We start from the raw sequence: 25,926 nt of genomic DNA on the forward strand, positions 1-25,926 counted from the left end.
TCCCTCCCTCCATTCAGACAGGCACCCGGAAGCTGCACAGAGAACAGATTCTCAACCGCAGCAAGAGGCAGACAGAGTGAAGGTTCAAACAGACCCTCAGAGGGCAGGAGCTGTGAGAGAGGGAGACGGAGGGAGGGAGAAGGACGGGAGAGAGAGAGAGGGAAGGAGGGAGCAAGAGTTAGGTAAAGAGAGAGGGAGAAAGTGGGGAGAGAGAGTGAGAGAGAGAGAGAGGGAGACAGCTGTTAGAGAGTGGGGGAGAGTAGGAGGGAGAGCAAGAGAGAAAGGGCAAGTGAATGTAACAAGGGGAAAGGAGAGGGAGAAGCAGCCAGGAAGAAGGTAATGTGAAAGAGGAGTAAGGCGAGGTGATAAAGTGATAGTGTGAAAGAGGAGTGTACAGCAGACGGGTGAGTGAGTGTGTAGACAGATGAAGCTCGCACTGAGGATGGTGATGACCCTGACGGCAGTGAGCAGTGTCTGGGAGATTTCAGTACAGACCACAGCACCAAGTCCCAGTCCAGAGTCCCAGGGAGACCAGCACAAGGAGATTGTGGTAAGTAACCGATATAGCACACCCCGAGAGAGAGACAGGAACGATGGCGGACAGTGTAGAGGGAGCTTTACCCTGTACCTAACCCCATGCTGTCCCTGTCCCTGTCCCTGTGTGCAATGGGGGGACGATATAAAGGGAGCTTGACCCGGTATCTAACCCCGTGCTGTCCCTGTCCCTGTGTGCAATGTGGGGAATGGTGTAGTGGAAGCTTTATCCTGTACCTAACCCTGTGCTGTCCCTGTCCCTGTGTGCGATGGGGGACGGTGTAGAGAGAGTTTTACCCTGTACCTAACCCCGTGCTGTCCCTGTCCCTGTGTGCGATGGGGGACGGTGTAGAGGGAGGTTTACCCTGTATCTAACCCCGTGCTGTCCCTGTCCCTGTGTGCGATGGGGGACGTGTAGAGGGAGGTTTATCCTGTACCTAACCCTGTGCTGTTCCTGTCCCTGTGTGCGATGGGGGAGGGTGTAGAGGGAGGTTTACCCTGTACCTAACCCTGTGCTGTCCCTGTCCCTGTGTGCGATGGGGGACGGTGTAGAGAGAGTTTTACCCTGTACCTAACCCCGTGCTGTCCCTGTCCCTGTGTGCGATGGGGGATGTGTAGAGGGAGGTTTACCCTGTACCTAACCCCGTGCTGTCCCTGTCCCTGTGTGCGATTGGGGACGGTGTAGAGAGAGTTTTACCCTGTACCTAACCCCGTGCTGTCCCTGTCCCTGTGTGCGATGGGGGATGTGTAGAGGGAGGTTTACCCTGTACCTAACCCCGTGCTGTCCCTGTCCCTGTGTGCGATGGGGGATGTGTAGAGGGAGGTTTACCCTGTACCTAACCCCGTGCTGTCCCTGTCCCTGTGTGCGATTGGGGATGGTGTTAATGGGCCTCGTTCCCAGCCCCTGACTGTAATGATAATGTGTTTTGCTAGGCATGGCTGTCCAGATTTGGTTACCTCCCTCCTCAGGACCAGGTGTCGGGGCAGTCACGGACTTGGGAAGCAGTGAGCTCTGCGATTCAGTCGATGCAGGAATTCGCCGGGATCCGTGTCACTGGGATCCTGGGTATGTTTTGTGAATTCCGAGGGACCTGTTACCTTGTTAATGCAGTCAGGATAATTAATCCCTCGGCTCAGTCAGCCTCTCCCAGCGACACAGAGATTTCCCATCACACAGGCAGGCCATTCTCCCATCTACTGCCTGATGGGGCTCCTATTCAACATGGTGCTTCCAGTGATGCAGAGATTTCCCATCACACAGGCAGGCCATTCTCCCATCTACTGCCTGATGGGGCTCCTATTCAACATGGTGCTTCCAGTGATGCAGAGATTTCCCATCACACAGGCAGGCCATTCTCCCATCTACTGCCTGATGGGGCTCCTATTCAACATGGTGCTTCCAGTGATGCAGAGATTTCCCATCACACAGGCAGGCCATTCTCCCATCTACTGCCTGATGGGGCTCCTATTCAACATGGTGCTTCCAGTGACACAGAGATTTCCCATCACACAGGCAGGCCATTCTCCCATCTACTGCCTGATGGGGCTCCTATTCAATATGGTGCTTCCAGTGACACAGAGATTTCCCATCACACAGGCAGGCCATTCACCCATCTACTGCTGGATGGTTTCCCATTCAGCATGCCTCTCCCTGTTTCCCCCACTTCATCTTCTCCTTTCTCTCTCTCTCTCTTCTATCCCTCTCTCTCTATCATGCCTTTACAAAGCTCCTCCTCCTCCAGTTCTCCACCATTTCACCAGGATATCTCCGATGGGAGCGGAATCCCCACCTCCCACCTGAAGGACATTGTCCTGAATTCTGGTCTGGGGGTGATCACAGACTGTTTTCTCTGAGTGGCTCAGGGATCAGAGGAACAGAGCATCATAGTGTCAGCCCCGTCCTGAGCATGCTGACAGTTGGTGGGGGGGTGGGTGGTTAGCTCAGAGTGGCCAGTACAGGGCCTGGTTGCTTCCAGACAGACAGAGACTGAGAGAGGTTCGGGGGGGTGCGCGGTGGGGGGGTGGGGGGGTGGTGGTGGAGGGTTAGAGAGAGAGAGCGCGGGGGGGAGAAAGAGAGAGCGAGGGGGAGAGAGAGAGAGAGAGAGAGGAGAGAGGGTGAGAGAGAGAGAGAGAGAGCGCGAGGGAGAGTGAGGGTGAGAGACAGAGAGAGAGAGAGCGAGAGGGTCAGAGAGAGAGAGCGAGAGGGTAAGAGAGAGAGAGAGAGAGAGAAAGGGTGAGAGAGGGTGAGAGAGAGAGAGAGAGACCACTGGTGAATGTGCCAATATATCCAGTCCTGAACCAGGCAGTGCTCCCCAGGCACTCTGTACCTGGTGACACTGCCTCATTAACATTTCACACAGACCAGAGACAGCGCTCCCAATGTGATTCGTCACAGTTACCTGCTCCAGACCCTATACCCCCTCCCTATCTCTGTAAGCTCCTCCGGCCCCCACACCCCCTCCCTATCTCTGTAACCTCCTCCAGCCCCCAAACCCCCTCCCCATCTCTGTAACCTCCTCCAGCCCCTACACCCCCTCCCTATCTCTGTAACCTCCTCCAGCCCCCAAACCCCCTCCCCATCTCTGTAACCTCCTCCAGCCCCTACACCCCCTCCCTATCTCTGTAACCTCCTCCAGCCCCCAAACCCCCTCCCTATCTCTGTAACCTCCTCCAGCCCCTACACCCCCTCCCTATCTCTGTAACCCCATCCAGCCTGTAAACCCCCTCCCTATCTCTGTATCCTCCTCCAGCCCCCAAACTCCCTTCCCATCTCTGTAACCTCCTCCAGCCCCTAAACCCCCTCCCTATCTCTGTAACCCCAAACAGCCCGTACATCCCCTCCCTATCTGTAACCCCATCCAGCCCCCACACCCCCTTTCTATCTCTGTAACCCCATCCAGCCCCTACACCCCCTTTCTATCTCTGTAACCCCCTCCAGCCCGTACACTCCTTCCCTATCTCTGTAACCTCCTCCAGCCCGTACATCCCCTCCCTATCTCTGTAACCCCATTCAGCCCCTACACCCGCTCCCTATCTCTGTAACCCCCTCCCTATCTCTGTAACCCCATCCGGCCCCTCACCCCCTCCCTATCTCTGTAACCTCCTCCAGCCCGTACACCCCCTCCCTATCTCTGTAACCCTCTCCAGCCCCGACACCCCCTCTCCCTGTCTCTGTCACCTCCTCCAGCCCCGACACTCCCTCCCGATCTCTGTAACTCCCTTCAGCCCCTACGCCCCCTCCCTATCTCTGTAACTCCCTTCAGCCCCTACGCCCCCTCCCTGTCTCTGTAACCCCCTCCAGCCCCTACACCCCCTCCCTATCTCTGAAACCTCCTCCAGCCCGTACACCCCATCCCTATCTCTGTAACCTCCTCCAGCCCCGACACCCCCTCCCTATCTCTGTAACTCCCTTCAGCCCCTACGCCCCCTCCCTATCTCTGTAACCCTCTCCAGCCCCTACACCCCCTCCCTATCTCTGTAACCCCCTCCAGCCCCTACACCCCCTCCCTATCTCTGTAACCCCCTCCAGCCCCTACACCCCCTCCCTATCTCTGTAACCTCCTCCAGCCCGTACACCTCCTCCCCATCTCTGTAACCCCCTCCAGCCCCGACATCCCCTCTCCCTGTCTCTGTCACCTCCTCCAGCCCCGACAACCCCTCCCTATCTCTGTAACTCCCTTCAGCCCCTACACCCCCTCCCTATCTCTGTAACCCCCTCCAGCCCCTACGCCCCCTCCCTATCTCTGTAACCCCCTCTAGCCCCGACATCCCATCCCTATCTCTGTAACCTCCTCCAGCCCGTACACCCCCTCCTTATCTCTGTAACTCCCTTTAGCCCCTACGCCCCCTCCCTATCTCTGTAACCTCCTCCAGCCCGTACACCCCCTCCCTATCTCTGTAACCCCCTCCAGCCCCTACGCCCCCTCCCTATCTCTGTAACCCCCTCCAGCCCCTACACCCCCTCCCTATCTCTGTAACCCCCTCCAGCCCCTACACCCCCTCCCTATCTCTGTAACCTCATCCAGCACCTACACCCCCTCCCTATCTCTGTAACCCCTTCCAGCCCCTACACCCCCTCCCTATCTCTGTAACGCCCTTTAGCCCCTACACCCCCTCCCTATCTCTGTAACCTCCTCCAGCCCATACACCGCCTCCCTATCTCTGTAACCCCCTCCAGCCCCTACACCCCCTCCCTATCTCTGTAACTCCCTTTAGCCCCTACACCCCCTCCCTATCTCTGTAACCCCCTCCAGCCCCTACACCCCCTCCCTATCTCTGTAACTCCCTTTAGCCCCTACACCCCCTCCCTATCTCTGTAACTCCCTTTAGCCCCTACAGCCCCTCCCTATCTCTGTAACCCCCTCCAGCCTCTACACCCCCTCCCTATCTCTGTAACCCTCTCCAGCCCCTACGCCCCCTCCCTATCTCTGTAACCCCCTCCAGCCCCTACACCCCCTCCCTATCTCTGTAACTCCCTTTAGCCCCTACACCCCCTCCCTATCTCTGTAACCCCCTCCAGCCTCTACACCCCCTCCCTATCTCTGTAACCCTCTCCAGCCCCTACGCCCCCTCCCTATCTCTGTAACCCCCTCCAGCCCCTACACCCCCTCCCTATCTCTGTAACCCCCTCCAGCCCCTACACCCCCTCCCTATCTCTGTAACCCCCTCCAGCCCCCTACACCCCCTCCCTATCTCTGTAACCCCCTCCAGCCCCTACACCCCCTCCCTATCTCTGTAACCCCCTCCAGCCCCTACACCCCCTCCCTATCTCTGTAACCCCCTCCAGCCCCTACGCCCCCTCCCTATCTCTGTAACCCCCTCCAGCCCCTCCACCCCCTCCCTATCTCTGTAACCCCCTCCAGCCCCTACGCCCCCTCCCTATCTCTGTAACCCCCTCCAGCCCCTACACCCCCTCCCTATCTCTGTAACCCCCTCCAGCCCCTACACCCCCTCCCTATCTCTGTAACCCCCTCCAGCCCCTACGCCCCCTCCCTATCTCTGTAACCCCCTCCAGCCCCCTACACTTCCCCGTCTCTAATTCTCTTACTCAGTCTTGTGTTATCTATCTCTCTGTCTCACTCTATCCCTCTCTCAGTCTCTCTCCCCACCCTTATGCTCACACATTGCTTTCAGTCTTTATCCAGTTTTCTCTCTTTTTATCTCTCCCTTATAAACTCTCTCTGTCTCTCTCTCTCTGTATCTTTGTTTATGTGTTTCCCGTTTCCCCCATCTGTCTGTCTTGATCTCACAGTCTCACTCTGTTTCTCTCTCACTCGATCCTCCCCATCTCTCTCCATCAGTCTCTCTTTCTCACTCCTACAATCAGTCTGTCCCTCTCACACTCTCTCTACATCCCCTTCTCTCTCTTTCCCCCTTTCTCTGTCTTTCCCTACCTCTTCCTAGTTCTACCCTCTCCCTTTCTCTCTGTCTCTCTCTATCTCTCTGACACATCTTCCTTTCTCACTTTGCTCACCCAGCCTTCCGTCACTTTCTCCCCTCACCTTCTGTCTCACTTTCTCCGTACCTTCTCTCTTTCTCTCTCCCTCTTCACTTCTCCTCCCTTTCCTCTCTCTATTTGCTTTCCTCCTATCTGCATACTTCTCTCTCTCTCAGTCTCTCTCTCTCTCTTTCCTCTCATTCTCCCTCTCTCTATCCCCTCCCATTCTCTCTCCCACTCTCTCTCTCGCTCACTCTCTCTCTCTGCGCCGCCCCCCGCCACCGTCACTATCTGTCTCCTCCCACTCTTCTCTCATTCTCCCTCTTTCTCTCTCCTCCCACTCTCTCTAACTTTCTGTTTCCCTCCCCTCTCTCTCTCTCCCTTGTTTTTCCTGTATCCCCAGCTGAGTGTTTCCCTGTACCTGGTGAGCTGTGCTGGGTCTAGGGAACAGTAGGTTTTTGGGAGTGAGTGGGTGTGTGTGGGAAGGAATGGTCAGTCTCTCGGAATGAGATCCCTGCCTCCCGCTCTTTGCCTTTCTCTCTCTCCTGAGCAACGGCCATGGGGCAGTCACAGTGGAAGCTGGGATCGACAGGAATCAGTTTGGTTTTCTAATAGATGAAGCCACGTGGAATCTAACCCGAATCCCAAGGTGCTCGATCCCAGACCGTGAAGCAGCAGCACCAGGACGATTCCGCAGAAATACCGTCTCAGTGTGGACAAAGAGAAATCTCTCCTGGAGGTGAGGACAGACCCAAAATTATCCCCATACCACCACCATTCCCCAACAGCAGGAGCCTATGCTTAACCCCAATTCCGAATTTAACCCAACCCAAACCTAACACCTAATCCTGATCCTAATTCTAATCTGAATTTTAACCCTAACCCTAACCCGAACCCAAACTCTGACCCTAACCCTAACCCTATCGCCTAATCGTGATCCTAACCCTAACCCTAAATGTAACCCGAACCCTAACCCTAAACCTATCCCTAAACCTAACCCGAACTCGAACCCTACCCCTAACCTGAACTCTAACTCTAACCCTGATCCTAACATAACCCTGATCCTAACCTAACCCTGATCCTAATCCAAACCCTAACCCCAACCCTGATCCTGACACTAATCCTAATCCCTAACCCTGATCCTGACCCTAACCCTAACCCCTAACCTAATGTCAACTAAACCCTAACTCTAACCCTGACCTTAACCCTGACCCTGATTCTGACCCTAATGCTAGCCGTAGCTTGTTTCTTTACCAGATGGAAATTAATGTCCTCACCCATCCTCTCCCCATTTACACTTGAGTGGTGGGGAGGGGGGAGAGGCTGTGTTTACAAGGGGACAGAGAGAGAATCAGTGAGTGGGGAGTGATCCAGGAAATGGGATATAACGTTGGAAAATGGGAATTTGTCTATTTGGGTAGAAAGAATGAAAAAGGAACAGATTATCTAAATGGGAGAGGGTGCAGAGCTCTGATCTGCAGTGGGATCTGGGTGTCTGAGTGCATGATGCACAGCAAGTTACTGTGCAAGTACAGCAAGTACTCACGAAGATCTATTCATATCAGGCAAATGGACCTCACAGAATACAAAACACCTTCTAGCTGAGGCCCAACTGAGCTTCAAATAGACGCTACAAGTGGCTTTATCATCAGAAAACATGGCAAGTGAAGCATATGAGTGGCAGAATTTTCCGACAGAAGCGGATACCCTCACCAGGCTAACCGAGCTCGGGGAATGCCTTGTGAGTGAAGGAATTTGCGTAGCCTCACTCAGGAGGTATCCTGACCAGATGGACTGTAGGTCAGCACACAGCAAAACCCCAAAACAAAGCCACACCTTGGCCAAACAGTTAGATGTTCCTTAAAGCCCAGGCCGGCAGCCCATTGCAGTTGCTGCTGGGATTCAGGTTTGGGACAGCGATAGAAGCCTGCTGGGCCTGAATTATGTAAGAGACCCCACAGGCTGGTATCCAGGAGAGTGCATGCCCCATAAAGCCCACCAACATCTATCCTGGAGCAGTCAAGTCGTTTGGTAACATCCAAACCAGAACCAATCAAAATAAATGTTTGGGGAAATGATCACGCGGTTCTAATGGAGGCTAATACAGGAGTGTCTGTTTCAGTGATCGCAGAACCAGCCTGTAAGGAAATTCACTCTCAACTCCAACCCACAAGTTTACACAAAGCCTTGGCTAGACTGACAACTGATACCAGGGAACCTTTACAGATTATGACGATAGTATAAAGTAGGGGTGGAGGTTAGATAGGCCTTAGGTTTAGGGTAAAAGGTCGTGGGCCGAAGGGCCTGTGCTGTGCTGGACATTTCTATGTTCTGTTAACAGTCTCTTATGAGAAGTAGCTGGTTCAGTTAACACTGGTTGCAGTGAAAGGCCTAGTCCAGGCCTGACGGGGGTGAAATTGCTCAGCACATTTTTCGATTGAGAAATGGCTGCCTGAGTGAAGTCCGAACTAAACACCCAGAAACTTTTCAGGAAGGTCCAGGGACTGTGGCAGGAGCCAAGGCAAACTTACACATTTGGAGCAGGAAACAATCCCACAATCCTGCGAGGGCCCACCCAGTGCCTTACGGGTGAAGGTCGAAGCAGAAACCAGGAGGCTGGGAAGTGAGGGAATTATTAAACCAGCCAAGGGTGTGGAATGGGCAGCACCGGTCGTACTGATTGTGAAGCCTGATAGATCGGTTCACATTTGTGAATCGCAGTGAAGATTTTATATGCAAAGCAGGCACAGGGTGCATGTGGGTGGGGGTGGGGTGTGTGTGCCTGGAGCTGTCCTTCAGAAAGCAGGAAATGAGTCACACCTACTGCAAATACAACTAGATAAGGAGTCCCAGAAACTAATACCCATACAGGTTTGTCCCAATACACGAGGCTGCCGTTTGGGGTAACATCAGCCTGCATCCTTTCCTAGTGGGCCATGGAGAACATTTATAGAATCCCTACAGTGTGGAAATGGGCCCTTCAGCCCAACAAGTCCACACCGACTTTCAGCATCCCACCCAGACCCGTCCCCTATAACCCACTGAATCTACACACCCCTGAACACTATGGGACAATTTAGCATGGCCAATCCACCTAGCCTGCACATCCATGGACTGTGGGAGAAAACCGGTGCACCCGGTGGAAACCCACACAAACACGGGGAGAACACGCAAACTCCACACAGACAGTCACCCGGGGTGGATTCGAAACCAGGCCCTGGGCGCCGCGAGGCAGCAGTGCGAACCCACTGAGCCACCATACCACCTCTCTCACTCCCTCTCCCATTCTCTCTATCCCCTCTCCACACTCTCTGTTCCCCTCCTTCTCTATCTCTCTGTCATTGCCCCCCATTCCCCCTCCCATTCCCTCCCCCTTCTCTCTTCAATCATTCTTTCCCTCTCACTCTCCTTCTCTCTTTGTCATTCAAATACCCCTCCTCGCCTTCTCTCACTCCCTCTCACTCTCCCTCTCTCTTTCTGTCATTCACTCAAACACCCCCTCACCTTCTCTCACTCCCTCCATCTGTCTTCCTTTCCCCTGTCTCTCCTTCCTTTTCTCTCACTGTCTGTCTCCGCTTCCCACTTCTTTCCTCCTTCTCTCTTCCCCGGCCATCTCTCTCCTCTCCCTCTCTCTTTCTCTCTGCGACAGATAGAGTCATAGAGCTGTACAGCATGGAAACAGACCCTTTGGTCCAACCCTTCCATGCTCACCAGATATTCTAAATTAATCTGGTCCCTTTTTCCACCATTTGGCCCATATCCCTCTAAACCCTTCCTATTCATGTCCCCATCCAGATGCCTTTTAAATGCTGTAACTGTACCAGCCTCCACCACTTCCTCTGGCAGCTCATTCCATACACGCACCACCATCTGTGTCAAAAAGTTGCCCCTCACCTCCCTTTTAAATCTTTCTCCTCTCACCCTAAACCTATGCCCCTCTAGTTTTGGACTCCCCTACCCTGGGGGAGAAACCGCCCGTTCACCCTGTCCACGTCCCTCATGATTTTATAAGGTCAGCCGTCAGCCTCCAACACTCCAAGGAAAATAGTCCCAGACCGTTCAGCCTCCTCCTGTAGCTCAAACTGTCCAACTTCCTCCTAAATCCTTTCTGAATCCTTCCAACTTTCACACCATCCTTCCTACAGCAGGGAGACCAGGATTGAACACAGTATTCCAAAGGTGACTCTAACCAACAGCCACGCCATGACCTTCCCAGCCCCTATACTCAATGCACTGACCAATATCCTTTCTCTCTGTCCCCTTCCCTGCTCCCTCTCTGGTTGACCAGGATCCAGAGCTATCCCCGGGACTCTGTGTTACCACGGGAGACGATCCGAGCAGTGATGTTCTACAGCCTCAAGGTCTGGGCAGGAGTGATCCCACTGCGGTTCCATGAGGTGGAGGGCCAGCGAGCGGACATTCAGATAGCATTCCATACGGGGGAGCATGGCGACAGTTACCCCTTTGATGGCACAGGCCATATGGTGGCACACGCCTTCCTGCCTGGGAACAACGTCATGGCCGGCACGGTACACTTTGATGGAGCGGAGACCTGGGCATTCCGGTCTCACGGTGAGAATATTCCTGAAGGTCTCCCAGTCTGGTCTCTCCTTGTCCCCGGGTATACTCACCTGGACAGTGAATAGGGAGCGAGACTCTGTATCTAACCCCGTGCTGTCCCTGTCCCTGGGAGGATTTTATGGGGACAGTGTAGAGGGAGCTTTACTTTGTATCTAATCCCCTGCTGTCCCTGTCCTGGAAGTGTCTGATGGGGGGACAGTGTAGAGGGAGATTTACTCGGTATCTAACCCAATGCTGTACCTGTCCTGGGAGTGTCTGATTAGCGGGGGGACAGTGTAGAGAAAGCTTTACCCTGTATCCAACCTCGTGCTGTCCCTGTCCTGGGAGGGTTTGATGGGGACAGTGTAGAGAAAGCTTTACTCTGTATCCAAACTCGTGCTATCCCTGTCCTGGGACGGTTTGATGGGGACAGTGTAGAGAAAGCTTTACTCTGTATCCAACCTCGTGCTGTCCCTGTCCTGGGAGGGTTTGATTGGGGGTGGGGGGGTGGGAAGCAGGTGGTCAGCGTAGAGGAAGCTTTACTTTGTATCTAACACTCTGATCCTCCCTGTGTAGTTGACCTTGGCACTGACCTATTCACAGTGGCTCTTCATGAATTTGGCCATGCCCTCGGCCTCTCGCACTCAGCGTCCCGTCACTCCATCATGTGCCCCTACTACCAGGGTCCTGTTGGGGACCCCCTGCATTACCGCCTGGAGGCTGTCGATCAGTTGGAGGTGCAGCGTCTCTATGGTAGGTACTGAGGGGGAACTCACTCTCACATTTATTCCCACGAGGAGAGTGAGGGGAGAGAGGGAGAGGCACTGGGAGAGGCACCGGGAGAGTGAGGGGAGAGAGGGAGCGACGCCGGGAGAGTGAGGGGAGCGAGGGAGAGACACCGGGAGAGTGAGGGGAGCGAGGGAGAGACACCGGGAGAGTGAGGGGAGCGAGGGAGAGACACCGGGAGAGTGTGGGGAGAGAGGGAGAGACAGCGGGAGACTGAGGTGAGACAGGGAGAGACACCGGGAGTGTGGGGAGAGAGGGGGAGAGAGGGAGAGACAGCGGGAGACTGAGGGGAGAGAGGGAGTTTGTCCTCAGCCCAACCACCTTCAGCTGCTTCATTAATGACCTTCCCTCCATCATAAGGTCAGAGGTGGGGATGTTCGCCGATGATCGCACAAGTTTCAGCACCATTCGCAACTCCTCAGGTACTGAAGCAGTCCGTGTTCACATGCAACAAAATCTGGACAATACCCAGGCTCGGGCTGACAAGTGGCAAGTGACATTCGCGCCACACAAGTACCAGGCTGTGCCCATCACCGATAACAGACAATCTCACCATCGTCCCTTTACATTCAATGGTGTTACCATCACTGGATCCCCCACTACCCACATCCTGGGGGTTACCATTGACCAGAAGCTCAACGGGACACACCACATAAACACAGCGGCTACAAGAGCAGGTCAGAGGCTGAGAATCCTGCAGCAAATAACTCCCGTCCTGTGTCCCCCACAAATCCTGTCCCACCATCTACAAGGCACAAGGCAGGAGGGTGATGGGATACTCCCCACTTGCCCCTGGATGGGGGCAGCTCCAACAACTCAAGAAGCTCGACACCATCCAGGACAAAGCAGCCCCCGCTCGATTGGCACCACATCCACAAACATCCCACTCCCTCCCCCCACCGACGCTCAGTCACAGCAGTGTGTACCATCTACAAGATGCAGAAATTCACCAAAGATCCTCAGGCAGCACCTTCCAAACCCACGACCCACTTCCATCCAGAAGGACAAGGGGCAGCAGGTACATGGGAGCACCAGCCCCTGCAAGTTCCCCTCCGAGCCCCTCCCCATCCTGACTTGGAAATATATCCCCGTTCCTTCAGTGTCGCTGGGTCAGAATCCCTGGAATTCCCTCCCTGAGGGACATTGTGGGTCAACCCACAGCACATGGACTGTAGGGGTTCAAGAAGGCAGCTCAGCCCAACCTTCTCAAGGGGGGCAACTAGGGACGGGGCAATAAATGCTGGGCCCAGACAGCCACACTCACATTACATTACACGAATAAATGAAAGTGAAGGAAGTTGAAGACACACAGAGGTTACGGTGACGTTACGCTGAGGTTACAGTGAGGTTAAGGTGAGATTATGGTGAGGTTTTGTTGAGGTTATGGTGAGTTTACGGTGATGTTACGGTGAGATTACGGTAGGTTACAGTGAGGGTACAGTTAGGTTATGGTGAGGTTACAGTGATGGTACGATGAGTTTACGTTGATGGTATGGTGAGGTTACAGTGAGGTTATGGTGAGGGTACAGTGAGGCTATGGTAGGCTATGGTGAGGGTACAGTGAGGCTATGGTGAGGTTACAGTGAGGTTACGGTAGGATATGGTAAGGATACAGTGAGGTTATGGTGATGTTACGGTGAGGTTACATTGAGTTCACAGTGAGGTTACGGTAGGATATGGTGAGGACACAGTAAGGTTATAGTGATGTTACGGTGCTGTGATGGTGGCGAGCAGGTCAGGAAGCAGGCTGCTGATTGTCTCCTGACTGGTGGGCCCCGGTCCCTGGCCACCCATGTTAATTTGATGGTGACATTGACCCCCTCGTGTGTGTTGGCATGAATTCTGTCCCTTTAAACACTGGAGAAAGTGCTATAATGCATTCAAAAAATTTCCAACGTTTTCAAAAGCGTGGGCTAGCCAGAATAGAGAGAGGGAGAAGTTGCTCTCACTTGGAAAAGGAACAAGAATGAGAGAGGGGAAGAGATTGAAACTGATGTACAACAAAGTGAGGGTGGTGTGAGGCAAAAGCCTTTCACACAGCGAGTGGTTAGGGTCTGGAGTGCACTGCCTGAAAATGTTGGGGAGGCACATTCAATTGGGGTATTCCAGAGGGACATTGGGTGGTTATCTGGGGAGAAATGGGAGTGGAGGGAGATGGGGAAAAGGCAGGAGGTTCACCATATGTGATGATGCTCTTTTGAAGAGTTGTTGTGGGTTCGACGGGCTGAATGGCCTCTTTCTGCTCAGGAACGAATCTGTGGCTCACCATATCCCAGATCATCATGGTGTTTACCTCTGTTTGTTTCTGGCCAGGTCCCAGGGAGCAGCTGGAAGACGGCGGTCCGGAGGGGTTTAGCCTGACACCATTGCCCCCCGAGTCTGGGGGCGACGGCCCATCTCTCAGGTAAGGCTCTGCCCCACCCCTCCCCAAGTGCCCCATCAGGACTGACGGGAAGTGGGGTGGGAGCTCTGGGTTACAATGGACCGCGGAAGCCCCGTACCCCAATGCCGGACGACATCAACACAGAATCCCTCTGGGCCCCTTGTGCAGCTCTATCCTCTCATCGCTCTCCTGAAGGAAGCATTACTGCACAGCAAGATCCCACAAAGGACTGGCAGGTTTCTGACCCAGTGCAGGTGGCGAGGCTGTGGTTGGAGTGGGGTGGGGAGTGGTAGGAGATAATTGGGGCCATGATGGGGGCATGAGGACCAGTTAATGACCCCAGTCTCTTCATCTCTCCCTCTCTCACATTCCCAACCCTCGTCTCCATCCCCCCATTCACCCCCGGACCCCTAGCAGAGGCAGAGGCGACCTCCCCGATCGCTGTCAGACCTCCTTCGATGCTTCAGCTCAGATCCGGGGCGAGACGTTCTTCTTCAAAGGTAGGCTGGACATTTGACCTCAGTACCACCAGCCACTGGGATCTTCCCAGCAGAGACCAGCACAGGTGGGTGCAATCTTTTTCCAGGACTCACATCCAGCCTGATCCTCATCATGCACCGGTCTGCATGCTATTCTACTCAGGAGGCACCACAGTCATCCCTAAACACCCTCAGAGCCCACATGGCCTGTGGCTGAGCAGGGGAGGCCTACTCTGTATCAAAGCCTGGTCCTGTCCTAGGCTAGGCTAAGGTTCTAATCTCATCTTAGGGCCAGATTCTGGCCTTAACTGAAACCCAGCCTCAGTCTCCAGACTAGGCCCAGCCTCAGGCCCTGACCAAGACCCAGCCTGAGGCCCTGACCTGGACCCAGCCTCAGATCCCGGCCTAGACCAAGCCTCAGGCCCTGACCTGGACCCAGCCTCAAGCCCCAACCTAGATCCAGCCTCAGACCCTGACCAAGACTCAGCCTCAGGCCCCAACCTAGGCCCTGCCTCAAGCCCCAACCTAGGCCCAGCCTCAGACCCCAACCTAGACCCAGCGTCAAGTCTCTGCTTAGACCCAACCTCAGACCCCAGCCTAGGCTAAGCTTTAGTCCCCAGTCTAGGCCTAATGTTAGCCCAACTTAAGCACGCCTATGTATGCTGCCTAGGCCCATTTTCCTCTCGTCAAAGCCCAGACTCGGGCCCTGGCCCAGACTCTAGGCTGTGTTCCATAAGGTCAGGCCCAGAGAGCTCCATCCTCCAGATAGGCCCAGGCTCAGGTTTCAGGCTTTGGCCCAGGCCTGGGGCCACATCCGACTTGAGTAGTGCCCAAACACAACTCAAACCCCTTACACCTGAGGTTGTAAAGGCCTTTCAGAGACACTGCTGAGTGCTTGGGGAAATGATAATGAAACAGGAAGCCTCCCATCCAGTACCTGTACAAACACAACCCAGTGGGTTCCACTGCAAATTGGGCTGTTTTCACCCAAGATTCTCTCAAGACCTTGTTAAAAACATCTCCAATGGTCACTATGATCTCTCAATGGCCTGTTATCGAGGACCTGCTGGTCTGCCTTCAAAACATTCCATGTTTCTGCAGCAAATTTCAGAGGCAGCTTCTCCATTATCAAATACAGGCCATGAAACCATTAACGTCTGCTGCTCTCTGCTTGTTTTATTATTCTTTTACCAGGTCAGGGTGTTGCTGGCTGGGCCTAAAGTTATTGTCCGCCCCCAACTGCCCAGAGAGCAGTTTACAGCCCACCACATTGCTGTGAGTCTGGAGTCACATGTAGGCCAGACCAGGTAAGGATGGTAGTTTCATTCTCTGATGAACATTAGTGAACGAGATGGGTTTTTACAACAATTGATCACGCTTCCAGGGAGATCATCACTGAGATGAGCTTTCAATTCCAGACTTATTAACAGAATGTAAATACCACATGCTCCAATTGTACCAGTTTAGTCTCATCCTCAAATCCCTTTCTCTGACCACAGTACCAGGGTTTATTCCCAGTCTAGTTCCAGGCTCTCATCCCCAGTCTATTCCAAGGCTCTTCTCCCAGTCCAGGCCCTGACTGTATCCGCAATCTAGTCCCAGGCTCTGTCCCAGTCCACATCCAGGCTGTGATCCACAGTCTAGGTCAGGCTCGACTCCAATCTAGACCCAAGCTCTGGCCCCATGCTCTTCTCCCAGTCTAGTCACGGGCTCTGATCCTTAGTCAAGCTCCAGGCTGTGATCCCCACTCTAGGCCCAGGCTGTGATCCCCTGTCCAGGCCCAGGCTCTGATCCCCAGTCTAGGCCCAAGCTGTGATCCTCAGTCTAGACGCAGGCTGTGATCCCCAGTCTAGGTCAGATTGTAATCTCCAGTCTAGGCCCAAGCTGTGATCCTCAGTCTAGGTCAGATTGTAATCCCTAGTCTAGGCCCAGGCTGTGTTCCCCAGTCTAGGCCCAAGCTGTGATCCCCAGCCTAGGCCCAGGCTGGGACCACCTTTGAATCCCTGAGTTGCACTAGCCTTTGCTGGTTCCCTATGACCTCTGACCTTCTGTTTTCTCTCTCAGGCCGTTTTTTCTGGCGTCTCAGTCTCTCTGGACACCTGACTTCCTTACGGCCTACTCGCATCAGCCGCTTCTGGTGGGGTTTCCCGAGCAACCTGGAACACGTAGACGCTGTGTATGAGCGGCAGTCTGACCACAAGATCATCTTCTTCAGAGGTGGTGGGCTCGAAGCCTTGGGTCAGGGGTCAGGTCATAAAGTCGGGGTCTGGGTCAGTGTCTGTCTCTGGGTCAGTGTCTGTCTTATCTGGGTAAGTGTTTGTGCCTGTGTCTAGGTTTGTATCTGGCTCTGCATCTAGGCCTGGCTCTGTCTCTGTGTCTTCGTATGTGTCTGGTCTGCATCTGCATTTGTATCTGAGTCCATACCTGTGTCGGTTTCTGTGTCTGGGCCTATGTCAGGGTGTGCAGCCTATCCTCTGGGATCTCTGGCCCAGCATGGAGTTTGAGCCTGGGGCTTGATTTCTGCCTCTCCCCCACATGCAGGTGCCCAGTACTGGCTCTTTCAGGATAATGTGTTACAGGAGGGGTACCCCCGACCCATATCCGACTTTGGGCTCTCCGTCAGTGGGATCGACGCAGTCTTCTCTGGGAATTTTGATGGGAAAACCTATTTCTTCAGGAATGGCTTCATGTGGATTTACGATGAGAGGGAAGAGAAACTGGATCCCAACTCCCCCTCGGAATTCCGCCCCTGGGCTGAGATCCCTCAAAGGATTGACAGTGCCCTGAGCTGGAAGGATGGTGAGATGCACCCTTCATCTTCTCTCATCATTCCCCTCATCCCTCAGCATCTTTCTCACTCATTCACTCACTCTCTCCTTCCTTCACTCCCTGCATTACTCATTCACTATGTCCCTCACTCCCTCCTACTCTCATTCCCTCCTCCCATTATACCCTCACTTCCTTCCTCCCTCTAATTGTCCAACTCTTCCTTGCTCCCAACCTTCTCCCACCACCCCGACCACCCCCCTTCACCACCACACCCCCCATCCCCCCCCCGCCCCCCGCAACCCCACCATTCCTCATTCACTCAACCTCTGGTGAAAGTGATACAACTGAATTTTTCATTCAGTTTGAGGGAGAGAGGTGTAGGTCAGAGACTAGCGTTGTAAACTTAAATCAGGACAATGTGTGGATGACAGATGAGCAATAGTGGACAGGAAGATTAACTTAAAGGATTTGTCAATACAGATACAAAGGCAAATATTGAGCAGAATATTTCAGAAAACACAGATACATTTGAACAAGAGTAAGAAATTCTAAAGGAAAGACCCACCACCTGTGTTTAACCAGGAATAAAGTCCGGGGTCACACATCATCAGGTTATAGTCCCCGAGGTTTATTTGATCTCACAAGCTCCTACACCAGGTGAAGCCTGTCATCTTTGTTTTCAAATAAACCTGTTGGACTATAACCTGGTATAACAAGGTGTGAAGCTGGATGAACACAGCAGGCCAGGCAGCATTAGAAGAGCAGGAAAGCTGCTGGATACCCACAGCAGACCAGGCAGCATCAGAGGAGCAGGAAAGCTGCTAGTTAGGCCCCATTTGGAATACTGCACCCAATTTTGGGCCCCACACCTCAGGAAGGACGTACTGGCCCTGGAGCGTGTCCAGTGGACATTCACACGGATGATCCCTGGAATGGTAGGTTTAACATATGATGAACGGCCAAGGATCCTGGGATTGTATTCATTAGACTTTAGAAGGTTGAGGGAAGATCTAATAGAAACTTACAAGATAAATGTATGGTTTAGAAGGGGTGGACGCTGGAAAATTGTTTCTGTTAGGCGGGGAGACTAGGACCCGTGGGCACAGCCTTAGAATTAGAGGGTGTAAATTTAAAATGGAAATGGGACGACATTTCTTCAGCCAGAGTGTGGTGGGCTTGTGGAATTCATTGCCATGGAGTGCAGTGGAGGCTGGGACGTTGGATGCCTTCAGCGCAGAGATCGACAAATTCTTGATCTTACAAGGAATTAAGGGCTACGGGGAGAGTGCAGGGAAGTGGAGTTGAAAGGTCTGTGAGCCATGGTTTAAATGGCAGAGTGCACTTGATGGGCCGAATGACCTTACCTCCACTCCTGTCTTATGGGCACAGCAGGCCAGGCAGCATCAGAGGAGCAGGAAAGCTGCTGGATGAACACAGCAGGACAAGCAGCATCAGAGGAGCAGGAAAGCTGCTGGATGAACATAGCAGGACAAGCAGCATCAGAGGAGCAGGAAAGCTGCTGGATGAACACAGCAGGACAAGCAGCATCAGAGGAGCAGGAAAGCTGCTGGATGAACACAGCAGGACAAGCAGCATCAGAGGAGCAGGAAAGCTGCTGGATGAACACAGCAGGACAAGCAGCATCAGAGGAGCAGGAAAGCTGCTGGATGAACACAGCAGGACAAGCAGCATCAGAGGAGCAGGAAAGCTGCTGGATGAACACAGCAGGACAAGCAGCATCAGAGGAGCAGGAAAGCTGCTGGATGAACACAGCAGGACAAGCAGCATCAGAGGAGCAGGAAAGCTGCTGGATGAACATAGCAGGACAAGCAGCATCAGAGGAGCAGGAAAGCTGCTGGATGAACACAGCAGGACAAGCAGCATCAGAGGAGCAGGAAAGCTGCTGGATGAACACAGCAGGACAAGCAGCATCAGAGGAGCAGGAAAGCTGCTGGATGAACACAGCAGGACAAGCAGCATCAGAGGAGCAGGAAAGCTGCTGGATGAACATAGCAGGACAAGCAGCATCAGAGGAGCAGGAAAGCTGCTGGATGAACACAGCAGGCCGAGCAGCATCAGAGGAGCAGGAAAGCTGCTGGATGAACACAGCAGGCCGAGCAGCATCAGAGGAGCAGGAAAGCTGCTGGATGAACACAGCAGGACAAGCAGCATCAGAGGAACAGGAAAGCTGCTGGATGAACACAGCAGGCCGAGCAGCATCAGAGGAGCAGGAAAGCTGACGTTTCGGGTCAGAACGCTTCTTCGGAAATGGGGGAGGGGGAAGGAAGCTGCGAAATAAATAGAGAGACAGAAGATTGGATTAGATTTCCTACAGAGTGGAAACAGGCCCTTCAGCCCAATGAGTCCACACCGCCCCTTGGGGCATCCCACCCAGACCCATCCCCCTATAGCCCACACACCCCTGAACACTACGGGCAATTTAACACGGCCGATCCACCAAGCCTGCACATCTTTGGACTGTGGGAGGAAACCGGAGCACCCGGTGGAAACCCACGCAGACACGGGGAGAATGTCTGTGTGGAGTTTGCACAGTCACCTGAGGCTGGATTCGAACCCAGATCCCTGGCGCTGTGAGGCTGCAGTGCTAACCACTGAGCCACCATGCCACCCTCAAGGCTTGGGGCTGAGGCAGGTTTGTGGGATGGTGATAGGTGGGTGCAGCTAGGCAGTGGTGGGGGTTGGTCAGTGAGGTTGGAGGGGCAGATAGGTGGGAGAGAAGATAAACAGGTCAAGGAAGTGGGGATGAAAGGAGCTGACGTTGCCTGGCCTGCTGTGTTCCTATAGCTCCACACTGTGTTACTTCTGACTCCGCAGTTCTTACTATCTCTGCACTATAACGTGGTGTCGTGTGACTTCTGACTTTGTCCACCCCAGTCCAACACTAGCACCTCCACATCTTTTCTAACCAGGAACATTTAAGGTATTGTCGATGGTAAAGCATTGGGCAGCAGGGGCAGAAGAAAGAGAAAGGAATGGTTGATCTGAAAAGTTTAATAAGGCTGGAAAAAATAAACTACGAAAGACAGCTAGTCAACAACATAAAACCAGACAGTAAGAGCTTCTGAAATTATGTCAGAAATTGTGAGCAAAGTGAGTGTGGTTTCTGTGGGAAGTGAGTCGGGGAATTAACAATGGAAAATGAGGAATTGGTGAATGAATTAATCAGGTATTCAAACAGGGGCTATTGAGAAAAATGAGAAGGAAACAGACACTGTTAAAAGGATAAGCTTAAAGGCTTTGTGCCTTAATGTGCGGAGCATCTGCAATAAAGTAGATGAACTAATTGCACAGATTGATGTAAACAGGCACGATATAATTGGGATTACGGAGCATGGCTGCAGGGAGACCAGGGAATGGGAACGGAATGTCCCAGGGTATTCAGTATTTAGGAAGTACAGGCAAAAAGGAAAAGGTGGTGGAGTGGCATTGTTGGTTAAGGAAGAAATTAACACAATAGTGAGAAAGGATATTAGCTCTGACAATGTGGAGTCTGTAAGGGAAGAGCTCAGAAATGCCAAGGGGCAAAGTGGGTGTCATATATAGACCCCCAAACTGCAGTGGTGATGTTGGGAGTGGCATTAAACAGGAAATTACAGATGCATGTGATAAGGGATGTCAGTAATCATAGGTGATTTTAATCTGCACACAGATTGAGCAAATCATAATAGATGTAGAGGAGGAATCTCGGGAGTTTATATGGGATGATTCTCTTGACCAATATTTTAGACTGGATGCAACATAATGAGAAGGGAAACATTGGCAGTCTAGCTGTGCAAGACCCCTTGGAGATGAGAAACTATAACGTGATGGAATTTTGTCCCAACATGGAGAGTGAGGCTGGTGATTTGAAGACCAGGGTGCTGAACCTTAATGAAGGAAACTACGGGGATTTGAGGTGTGAGTTGGCCTTGATAGATTGGGGAGAGTTACTTAAAGAGATGACAGTGGATAAGCAAATTGGACAATCAGCCATAATCGTGAAGAATGACACAGCAGGCTCGAAGGGGCTGAATGGTCTCCTCCTGCTTTCTATCTCCTATGTTTCTGTGCATTTTACGTCCACGGAGATTATGAGGAACATTCCAGAAGCGGAAATAAATCAGGAAATGGAAGGGAGGGAGGAATGCAAGAAAGTGATAATTCCTAGGAAAGTAAATGTGTGGCAGTGTGAGTTGACCAATCCCCAGGTTCTGTTGGGTTTCACCCTAAGTTCTGAAAAGATGTTCGCATGTTAAATAGTTGATGTGTTGGTTTTAATTTTCCAAAACCCATTTGAATTGGAAACAGTTCCTTCAGGTCGGAAATTTACGAAAGTAAACCCTTTATTCAGAAAGGGGGGAGCGGGCAGAATGCTGGTGACTATAGTCAGTTAACATTCATCACAGGGAAAATAGTTGAGGCTATTGTTACAAACATGGTAACAGGTCACTTAGATAAGTTCAAGGCTATCAGGGAGCCAAATGGGCTTGTCAATGCGAAATCGTGTTGAACTAATTTATTGCAGAGTCATACAGCACAGAGACAGACCCTCTGGTCCAAATGTGCACACTGATCAAGATTCCCAAACTAAACTAATCCCATTTCTGAGGAAGGGCCCTGACTCGAAATGTCAGTTTTCCTGCTCCTCTGATGCTGCCTGGCCTGCTGTGTTCATCCAGCTCCACACCTTGTTATCTCAGATTCTCCAGCATCTGCAGCCCCTACTATCTCTGATCCCATTTGCCTGTGTTTGGCCCATATCACTCCAAACCTGTCCCTAATGCCCTTTAATTGTTGGAACTGTACCCACATCCTCCAGTTGGATGAAGTGTCGAGTGCTTAGGTAAAGGGATATATTGCATCTTGATTTCCAGAAGGCAGTGGATAAAATCTCTCATTACAGGTCACGGTGTCGGGGGGAGCCTGTTAACATGGAGAGAAGAATCTGATGGTTTATTGTGAGGCGGGGGGGGGGCGGGATTGATTCGGGGAGTTAAGGTGTTAGTTACACAGGGCAATGGTGAGGCTGCAGCTGGCATACCATGTACAGGGAGCTGTGCACTGTGCTGACAGAGGGAGGGCAATGTGTTGGGAAGCAGCTCGGGAAAGGTTTACTGGGCTCATCCCTGGAAATGAGCAAATTGCCTGATGAGGAAAAGGTGGAAAAGGCCCAGTCCCCACATGGGATTATCTTGTCTACTGACAGGTTTTCATTTTATGGAATGTGCCCACTGTAAAAGTTTACAGCTTTGAATTTAGTTTCATTTTAATGGTAACGTTTATGGAGGCTGGTGCAAACATCTAAACAGGTTTTGTAAGCATGTAGCTTGCTACACCAACCCCACTTTATAGAATTTCACTTTATTCACGTTATGACACGAGGGCAGAGTAACAATTCTTGTGCTGAAGTCAAAATGTGTGCTCTCTCAGGGCTGATAGACCTGGACGTAACTCGCTTGGGGTCAGTGCCCTTTCCTTAAGTTATACCGACTGGAAAAGGTCCTTCCACCCAGCTATAAGGGGGTCGTCTGGAAAGGCAGGCCAACAATCCTTCAGAAAATCCTCCGGAAAACGCAGTGTAAAGCCTCCAGAAAACCTTCCCGCCTTACTGTCCCTGAAACGTCTCATAGCTTTCAATAAAATCGCCTCTCCTGCTTCAAAACTCTGATGAATGGCAGCCCAATCCACTCCACATCTCCTCACTTGACAGTCCCTCCATCAGCTGAGTGAATCTTCTCTGGACAATGTCCAGTCTACCTCCCCTTAGATGCAGTATTCCAGCTGCAGAGTAATGTGTACGGCTATAGCAGCACCTCCCACTTTTCAACTCCATCTCCTTTGGAATAAAGACGAACATTCCATGCACTTTCCCTATTCTCCAGCGAACTGTGATTCATGCAGCAGGATTCCCAAATTCCTGCTTTTCTAAGCTTTCTGCAGTCTTTCTCCATGTAAATAATATCCAGCTCCTTTGTACATTTCCTTGCACCTCCCAACATTAATATTCCATCTGTTTTTACGCACTTGCCTAACCTGTCTATAACCGTCTGCAGGGCTTACCATCATCACACGTACCATCGCGATGATTTACCTCTCATCTGCTTTCCCCAAAGTGAGGTCTCTGGTGAGAGTCATTCTCGGAGAGCCAGGTGATATCCAGGGAATACTGTGTTTAAGTTCTGGTGCCCACACTACAGGAAGGATGTGGGGGCTTTGGAGAGGGTGCAGGAGAGGTTTAGCAGGATGCTGCCTGGATGGGAGGGTATGAGCTACAAGGAAAGATTGGACAGACTTGGATTGTTTTCACGAGAGGGTCAGGGGCTGACAGGCAGCCTGAGAGAGTTATATAAAGTGGAGAGGGCCTTGGATCGGGTGGGAATGTCAAATACCAGGGGACATGGATTTAAGGTGAGGTGGGGAATGATTAAAGGACCGGGAGGGTGATTGGGATCTGGAATGTACTTCCCGGGGGAGGTGGGAGAAGCAGATATGATGGTAATGTTTAAGATGCATTTATAGAGGCACAGGAACAAAAGGATGTGCTGGCAGATGACACAATGGGCCAAAGAGCCTGTTCCTGTACAGTTCTCTGGTTCCTGATCAGTCCTTCTGTCTGATTTTCCCACAGGAGCTGTGTATTTTCTCCGTGCTCAGGAATGCTGGCGATATGAAATGGGAGGAAGCCTCCTCACACCAGAATACCCTTGTCCCTTCGCTGACCTCTGGCTGGGCTGTGAGGGGATGGGAAAGGGACAGAGTGTCCGGGAGCAGGCACGGCCTCCACAGGCAGGCTCTGTGCTCCATGATTCAGGGGAGCATGTGGAGAATGTGGCTGTCTGTGAATGTGGGAGTGGAGGCCAGAGACTGGGCAACAGAGGCCTGGTCCTGGTCCTGCAGGCCGCTGTGTTCCTGGAGCTGTCAGACAGCATCGCCACGTGGACAGTGCTCCACACATAACTGGCAGGGCAGGCTCCTCTCCCCCCATGGCCTCTCTCCCCCCGACGTCACCTTCCCTCTCTCCATGCCCTCTCTCCCCTCCGCTGTCACCTTGCCTCTCCCCCCGACGTCACCCTCCCTGTCCCCTCCTAGAGAGCTCTTGCTCTCCTCAATCACCCTCTCCTCCCCCGCTCACATGCACTCATCCACTCACCCTGACCAGCTGTGGGATCTTGCTGTGCCCCATGACCAAGGAGACTGTAGCACAAGACAGAAACAGGATGAGGGTGCCACGCTGGAAGGGGCCAGGCCGTGCTTTGCTGATACACCCATCTGACTGACAGGAATCAGGTCCTCCATCGGGGTGGTTGGGGTGGGGAGGGGTGGGGGGTGGTGTCCTCCTAAATCCTGATTGGGGCTGTTAGCCTGGTCCAATCATGGAGCCCTGGCTGACAGATGTAAACAGGTTCTATTGGCTGAGAGCTGGCCCTGAGGGAGCTGGATCAGTGTCGATGACTCTCCATGTGCAAATAAAGGGGGAACTTGGTGACAGGGTACCAGCCTCAGTGCAGTTATTTCAGCCACATTGTCCCGAAACTTTTCTGAGTGTGTGGGATTAAATGGGAATATCTTCCAAAGTCAAGCAGCTGTGGAATGTTCGAACGATAAACACAACCCCATCGTTTCGGCACGGCACGGATTCATTCGGCCAGTAAACTATATCTGATCGCTCTGATCTTCGTCCAGAAATTCCCACATTCACACTGGTTTACCGTCATTTAGTACTACAGCACGGATAGGGGCAGCACGGGGCTAGATACAGAGTAAAGCTCCCTCCACACTGTCCCCCATCAAACCCTCCCAGAGAGAGGGACAGCATGGGGTTAGATACAGAGTAAAGCTCCCTTTACACTGTCCCCTATCAAACCCTCCCAGGGACAGCATGGAGTAAGATGCAGAGTAAAGCTCCCTCTACACTGTCCCCAATCAAACAGGCAGAAATTCACCAAAAGATCCTTAGGCGGCACCCTCCACATGGTTGAAGGAAATACTTCTCCCCCACCTTCTCAAGGGACAACTAGAAACAGTCAATAAACGCTGTGCCCTGTTTGTGATGTGTATGTGAATATGTACAACATGGAACTGTCAAACAGCCCACTCCCACACTGTCAGACTGAATCCTTGTGTTTTCCTATCCTTCTCCGAACCCACAGTGGGTACAGGCACTGACCATCCAAACATACTCGATCACCCGAGCATCCTTGCTGGGTGAACCCTTTCTGCCCTGCTTACAAAAGTATATACACAATGCCAGCAGCTTGGAGGGCTCAGCGCAGTGCTGGGTCCGGGGTGACTGACATTTCCCAATATTCCCTCACGTTTGCAGAAACCCTCCCTCTCCTTTGTTCCTAGCTGCAGCATCTCACTGCATTTGATGAAGACTGTCCCAGCTCCCCAACCCCCTCACTCCCAGATCACTCTTACACCTCACAGGATTCCCATCTTCCTGAGGAAGAGTTCACCAAAAGCTTATTCCCAGCAGAGTTTCTCCTCGTCTTCACCCCCCACCCCACTCTGTATCTGTGAGCTATTGTGCAACGCAGTCAGTCTCAACCTCAACCTCAAGCAGTGCATTCCAGCCACTTCCCCACGACAGAGGTTAATCTAACCACTCTATCGTTTCTCACTTCTTACCGATCTCTTCCTTTGAGTAAGTGTGTCACATTGACATGTTTCTAATACACTGGTACCCTGCCAGAATGCAGCGAGGTTTTCACAATTCATGCATCCTCAATCTCTGCTGCCACCTCCTTTAAAACCCTCGGGTGCAGGCCACCAGGCTCTGGGGACTTATCTGCCTTCAATCCCATCCATGTAGCTAATACCCTCTCCCTAATAATTCCACCGGATTCCTCTGCAATAACTGCAAGAAATTGTTGTCTTTTACTGTGAAAACAAAACGGATTTGTGGGTGTGCCATTTCTAAGTTTTCTCATTATCACCTCTCCATTTTCATCACCATCCCCTTTCACTATTCTCTT

General features: G+C 52.4%; 1 protein-coding gene across 3 annotated transcripts; it reads left to right on the top strand.

Annotated features, from left to right (window-relative positions):
- On the top strand, positions 1 to 24,991 carry LOC125449643 (matrix metalloproteinase-17-like). 3 transcript variants are annotated; one of them, XM_059642825.1, is made up of 10 exons: positions 1 to 550; positions 1,468 to 1,600; positions 6,587 to 6,710; positions 10,260 to 10,543; positions 11,108 to 11,284; positions 13,631 to 13,721; positions 14,115 to 14,200; positions 16,244 to 16,488; positions 16,721 to 16,978; positions 23,577 to 23,690. In XM_059642825.1, exons 1-9 carry the CDS (start codon positions 425 to 427, stop codon positions 16,964 to 16,966), a joined length of 1,512 nt encoding a protein of 503 aa, XP_059498808.1. In that variant the 5' UTR covers positions 1 to 424; the 3' UTR covers positions 16,967 to 16,978; positions 23,577 to 23,690. The 3 variants fall into 3 exon arrangements, with proteins under 3 accessions (XP_059498808.1, XP_048381452.1, XP_048381451.1); XM_048525495.2 differs by having other exon boundaries at positions 5 to 550; positions 14,118 to 14,200; positions 16,244 to 16,396; positions 23,577 to 24,991; XM_048525494.2 differs by having other exon boundaries at positions 6 to 550; positions 16,244 to 16,396; positions 23,577 to 24,991.
- Positions 24,992 to 25,926: the final 935 nt, after the last annotated feature.

This window comes from Stegostoma tigrinum, chromosome 46 (genome assembly GCF_030684315.1).
Source record: "Stegostoma tigrinum isolate sSteTig4 chromosome 46, sSteTig4.hap1, whole genome shotgun sequence".
NCBI lineage: Eukaryota > Metazoa > Chordata > Chondrichthyes > Orectolobiformes > Stegostomatidae > Stegostoma > Stegostoma tigrinum.